The 6,000-nt window shown below is 49.8% G+C and overlaps 3 protein-coding genes across 3 annotated transcripts; 2 read left to right on the forward strand and 1 right to left on the reverse strand.

Annotated features, from left to right (window-relative positions):
• Window positions 1–1,592: 1,592 nt before the first annotated feature.
• Window positions 1,593–2,105, forward strand: SNOG_10846 (hypothetical protein; the record flags this gene model as incomplete). Its single annotated transcript, XM_001801053.1, has 1 exon — window positions 1,593–2,105. One exon carries the CDS (start codon window positions 1,593–1,595, stop codon window positions 2,103–2,105), a length of 513 nt encoding a protein of 170 aa, XP_001801105.1.
• Window positions 2,106–2,292: 187 nt separating this feature from the next.
• On the forward strand, window positions 2,293–3,431 carry SNOG_10847 (hypothetical protein; the record flags this gene model as incomplete). Its single annotated transcript, XM_001801054.1, has 2 exons — window positions 2,293–3,084; window positions 3,141–3,431. 2 exons carry the CDS (start codon window positions 2,293–2,295, stop codon window positions 3,429–3,431), a joined length of 1,083 nt encoding a protein of 360 aa, XP_001801106.1.
• A 199-nt stretch (window positions 3,432–3,630) lies between these two features.
• Window positions 3,631–5,643, reverse strand: SNOG_10848 (hypothetical protein; the record flags this gene model as incomplete). The annotated part of the gene is made up of 4 exons (XM_001801055.1): window positions 3,631–4,311; window positions 4,373–5,094; window positions 5,160–5,444; window positions 5,622–5,643. 4 exons carry the CDS (start codon window positions 5,641–5,643, stop codon window positions 3,631–3,633), a joined length of 1,710 nt encoding a protein of 569 aa, XP_001801107.1.
• Window positions 5,644–6,000: the final 357 nt, after the last annotated feature.

The following is a 6,000-nucleotide window of genomic DNA, read 5'->3' on the forward strand; positions in this document are numbered from 1 at the left end:
TAGAATGGCAGCCCGAATCCGAACTGCACGAATCCTGCCAGCCATAATATTCCCGTTCGGCATGTTTGAGGATTGACATAAGTAGCTGTTTCTGCCATTTCGAGAAACAGAATAGGAACGATGAACATGAGGCTCCATGTGATAGCTTTATCCCATCGCCACCAGCCTAAAATCGTGCCTGATTCTTTGCTATGGCCAGGCCGTTGAATCTGCGATGTATATCCCAAGCAATGTATCGCCGAAAGAACTTCAGCCTTCTGGATGGCATGTCGATCGATTACTACATGACTAAGACCAGAGAGGAAATCTACGTGAGCAGATCGAACTCCGCAAAGACCCATGAGCACTTTCCTGATCGATACGGCACAGTTTGCGCAAGACATACCCCCGATATGGCATGTTACTACCTCTTGTCCCTCATGCTCAAGCCCTTTGTGGAGAATTTGCTCGACAGAGGATGATTTTCCTGATCGCACACTCAAAGACGAAATTGTTGAGTATTCTCGAAGGAAGAGACTCATCATAAAAGCGCCGTATAAACAACATGCTGCCATCCTTTCTCAGGCGCAAGTAAAAGCTGTACGTTCGGCTCTTTAACGCCGAACGGCAAGAGCGATCAGATACAAGGAGTAATTGGTGTGCGAGTGGTGTGCGAGTGGAGTTGCAGCAATGATTTTGACAAAGTAAGAGCACGGCGTGTGGAAAACGTCGATGGGGGAAAATTGATGGGGAACAACAATGTGTACCTGCATGTTCGTCACAATGATTCTTCAAATATGTTGGTGCTTTTCGATTGCGATTCTAGAAATATTGGTGTGGCCGCATAGGTGGAACTGGCGCCCGTCGCTGGATGGTGATGTCCGCTGTTGCGCCAAGGGTCGGTTAGGCACTTCAGCGTGTCAGATATATCTGACCACCACTGCCACATCGATCAACCCCGCGCGAAAGACTGGGTCTCCAAAGCTCCACTAGGTTTAGCTATCCCGATTCTCTGACCCAGTCGTTTCGCCTTCCGGAAGGACTGAGCACGGATTTGACTTTTGTGACCCGAAAAAGTCATAGGTATTTTGCCACATGCCCTTACCTTTAATTGTTTGTTCTATGCCACAACATAGCAACTTCGCCTTCAACCCTATCCGCTACTATTACACGATTTCATGACATTGTCAGCGCATTGACGTAAATTCTATTCACGATGGCTACTACCACGACCGCAACCCTTCGTACCAAACGAACTCGTCTCACGCAATCCGAGCCCCAGTACTCGACTACCAAAGCTAATGGTCACAAAGGTACGTGCTGTTACAGTTTGAGACCTGTTCATACTTTGCGGGATCGCACGTATTGGGCAGTCCCTAGACAAGCATGGATGATCGCACCGCTAACATCAACGAGTATCACAGGATGTCGTCGGGTCGAAACCGTTCCTTGAGTATATCCCCGCCACCTTCGGCACAGGGGTTCATCGGAAAAAGGTGCAACGACGAAGCCTGACCATATGGTCTCTACTGGCTAGCGTGGCCATTGCCGGGTTTCATCCAAGTTTGCACGGAGCGCTAGGACTTTCCTTCACACCTAAAGTCCGTGCCGCTATGCTGTCGCTGCTGTTTCCGGGGGCTGGCTACATCGCCTGCGCAAACGTATCTGGAGCTATCTCATTCATGATCACCTGGGCTGCGATGCCACTATGCCTTCTGGTCTGGTTTGGCGCCGGAGGAGTCATTTTCCCCCTGCTCTTGTGGGCTTCGTCAGTCGGAGGCGCGTACGCGTCTGCAGCAACGGATAGTGTATTTACAAAGGCTGACATCGTTGCGACTGCGATCTGGATATCTTCCATAGTGTATTTCAATCGCAGCTCTGCCCAAGAGCGTGCGCGTGGTAACCTGAAGCGGGCTGAACGCAACCGGTACCTCCCAGAAGAACTTCAGCGGATTGAAGCGCAGGCGCAACCAGCCGACCCTGACGACGAGCGTGAGCTGACTCTTGACGAGCTGCGAAGAGTCCAGCTCATCTTCGACATGGGCCTTCAGGGCATCGACGACTTTTCCAACTTCACAATCATCGACCCAATTCCAGCCCGCGGCCCTAAGATATCAGCTCTATGAGATGATGTATTGCTTGGGCTATGTATCACAACGTATACGCCCCGAAACTTCCATGGGGTACAGCACTCGGATGTACCGCAGTTTTATTGAAAAGTCCCTCACACCACGTGTTCTAGGCTTCTGGAGGTGGGAATCCGTTTGGGGTAAATTTTCTTTGGATTGGGATCCTGTCAAGGAAGACAATATTATGGTCACTGGATGGTTTCTCCAGGCTTTGGCATTCTATACCGAACTGTCTGGTGACATGAGGTACACCGAGCCAGGTTCCTTGCAGTTCCAGGTCGACAAGAGTCATGTCTATGATTACGACATGCATTCCGTATCGGAGGCGCTCGTGCGACAGTGGGAAGCAAACCCGTATACCCTTTTCCCGTGTGAGCCGAATTGGATCTACTCGCCATGTAACTTCATGGGCTGGATCGGCCAGACAGTGTATGATCGCATCTTTGATACCGACCACACCAAGCGGCTCGGACCCAGGTTCGAACAATCGTTAGTCGAGGAGTTAGGCGAGGCAGATGGGTCAATATTGCCTATCCGCTCAGAACTGACTGGCTTTACAATTCCTGGTATTTGCGGCGCGCTAGGCGATCTTTCAAACGCCCTGTATTGTCGGGGCTCCTTTGACCACGTCGCACGCAGGATGTGGGCAATCTTCCGCCGTGAAGCTGTCTCGATTGACAAAGATACTGGCGAACTGAGCCTCAAGAACCTCAAGGGAGCCGACAAAATTGACCCTGGATCTTACTCACCTAGTCCCCACGCTATATATGCCATGGTAGGAAATACAGCTGCTGAGTTTGGTGACGAAGAGCTTCGACAGAAGGCTATCAAGAAACTCGAGAACGGCTACCGCTCGGTCGTGAGCAAGACCGGTGCACTTCGATTTAGTAAAGAAGAGGCGTCATTCACTACAAATACATCCACAATCAAAGCATACCTGCTCCGCAACGGCGATTGGCGAAGGATTATTACGAAGGTGAGTCATGTGAAGACATCCGCGAAGAGCGATCATGCTGACTAGTGTCATTTCAGGGCCCTTCAGAGACCACAAAGAATGGACCAGTCCTTGACAGCATTCCTTATCCCGGAGTGCTGGTCGCGAAAGCTAGGAGCACTGATATGGAAGACTTTAGTCTTGTTCTCTATCCTTCAGGCGAGCCTGGCAACTTTGATATTGGACTTAAGAAACTTCAGCCAGGGCAGAAATATGTTACTGTGGGTGGGGGTGCTACCTTCGTTGCGGACAATGATGGCAATGCTCAGTTCAAGGCGCATGTGGAGGGTCGTACAGTGATACACGTCAAGAAACAGGTCAAAGGCTAGTTGCGGGGCATTCATGCCAAAGAAGCGCCCTTAGATCACACGCAGAATTGACCTTAGCATGTAACTCACAATCTTGCGATCGTACCATCATTTGGGGCTTTGAGTTTGTATCACTGCAGCCAACGACCGACCGCCAGTCAATTTTCCAATCTAGCGACTTTCGCAGAGCTAACTTGCGAAACGTAAAACTACGGAATAACTACATGTCAATAGCTGCAGCAGTCGGATACTTTGTGCTAAGTTCTGTGCGCACTGAGTCAATGTCGACCGGTAGATTCGCATCGGCATCACACTGACCATGTTGCGTAGCTAGGTATGCATAGTCTTCCCACCATTTCCGACTCAATTTCCATCCAGAGAGTCGCGTGACGCCCAACTTCTGTGCAAAGTGACTCTCAGCAAGCTGGTATCTTGGCGTCTGTTGCACATCCAAGTCTTGCATTGTTGTCGACATTTCGCGCACAATCTCGAACCAATATTGCGCCGTGTGGTTGCAACCTGTCTCAGGAATGATAGACGCCACTCCTTCAATTTTTCGCAGTATATCGTGTTGTGACAGGGGCGGCAAGCCCTGCTGACGACCAATAGTGTTGTAGTAAGCATCAAGAGTGCTCAAGGAAAGATTGAGATGAGGGACTTCGAAGACAGTGTGAAGCAATATATCACGAACGGCTTGGTCAATATCGAGAGTTCGGTCTTGATTCGAGAGCAAGATCAGGCGATCCCGTAAATGGGCCCAATTTAGCATGTCGATGACGGAGGAATGGGCGAGATTTCGTTGTAGTGGAGTTGGCCGAAACGGCTCAGGAATCTTTTCGACGTTATCCTCAGTTGGGGCAAGGCGCCATTGCATTATTGCTTCCATGGTGGATGCACCCCCCTGATTGAGAATTAATGAACTCAGCTCATGCGAGTATTAAAAGGGCGATGTATTTACTCACCACCCCATGAACATAATCACCGAGGCCACTGTGCTTTATTGCAACGCGTACGGCCACAGTAGCCAGATCATGTACCATCTTACTACTCGCAATGCTCATGCACCTGAGCTTCAGGTCTACCAGCGTCGCTGGTTCATGTAGCTTGGTAAAATCGGTTTGAATGTTCGACTCCGAGCACAGATAGATTACGGAGGCCCTCTCGAGCGCATCCATGAAACGAACATACGACAGTCTCCCGAAAGAATCAAAGACCGAATCTGGAGACGCAAGGACTGTTTGGCCCGGACTGAGAGTCTTGAGGAACGACCGGCTTCGAGTGGGGCCCTCGGGGAAATTAGAAGGCGTTGGCATTGTGAATGAGTCCAGGAAGCTGTAATCGATTTTCTGAGCGAAACTCTCAAGGGATTCATCCTCCCTGTGCCCGATCTCGATAATCTCGCGCTCCGGCAACGAATTATACACGGCGTAATTCGATAAACCCAAGTCATCGAACAAGGGATCAGGTTCAACTGAGCCGCTCAGTTCAATGACGGGTGCCGCTGTAGGGTGTAATTCCTGACTGCGATTATTACCTGGTGATGATGAAGGTGATCTTGATTCCGTCGTTTCAGCATCCCGTTGCACCACAGTGTCCGGCTCAGGTCGCGACGGATCGGAAGGGTCTACGGACTGACGGCGCTGATCGCCCCTGGGCTTTAGGAGTTTTTCAAAAATAGGGTCATCTTGAGTAATGTCAATGATCTGGAGATCTCACTGGCTCGTCGCTTGCGATGGGAAAACAACGTACCCGCTGCCGCTTCTGAACTGTTGCTAATGCTCAGAAGCTTCTTGCGCATGCGAAGAAGCGCCTCGTTCAGTTGGTCATTCTCCTGCATCAACTCTGCGTAGGCATTTACAAGGACGGTATTATTCTCATGACCACCGGCTTGCGCCTTTTTGACCAGATCCATGAAGTTGGCTACATTGCGATTCTGGGTCAACTTCTTCTCGCGGGCGCATCGTTGCGAAATGCGGTTTCTGTACGCGTTTACGTTGGTTCTTCTCATCTTCCTTGGTTCCATTCGCTGAGCTTCTAGGTCTGTTTTTGAGCATTTCTGGATTCGATGTGGGCATGCCACTTGAGTGGTTGATGGCATAGTACCTAAGGACGTTGACGCGAGAAGCGGGACGATCGGCGCACCGGACTTCCGTGCGGGGTTCGACTACTTTAGGCGAGAACGCTAGTCTATCTTTGGAGTCTTGCACTCACTGGACGAATACGAGGCGAACATAGCTGTGAGACAAGCTAAGCGCAGAGACGGCTCTTCTATCTGCAAGCCGACGAATAAGGGTGCTGGAGATGTAGGGTAGTCTTCTCATTTATCTCATCCGGCTCGTCGCAATTTCCGTTCCGGCCGTGAGACTTTTCTGACAAGATGCTCTATAATTTAATAAATCGCTATAGTATAGCACGGGAGAAGTTCGGCAAAATTAGAGTCCTATACTCTAAATAGACATTAATTTGCATAACTAGAGGCCGCTTAGAGCTGCCTCAAACAGCTGACAGAGACTAAGAATCGTTAGCAATATAGGATCTGCCTTACTAAAGTTAATCGACAAAATTCTATAGTTTAGTGATTACTATTTTA

The sequence above is a fragment of the Parastagonospora nodorum genome (assembly GCF_000146915.1).
Source record: "Parastagonospora nodorum SN15 chromosome Unknown scaffold_17, whole genome shotgun sequence".
Classification (NCBI taxonomy): domain Eukaryota; kingdom Fungi; phylum Ascomycota; class Dothideomycetes; order Pleosporales; family Phaeosphaeriaceae; genus Parastagonospora; species Parastagonospora nodorum.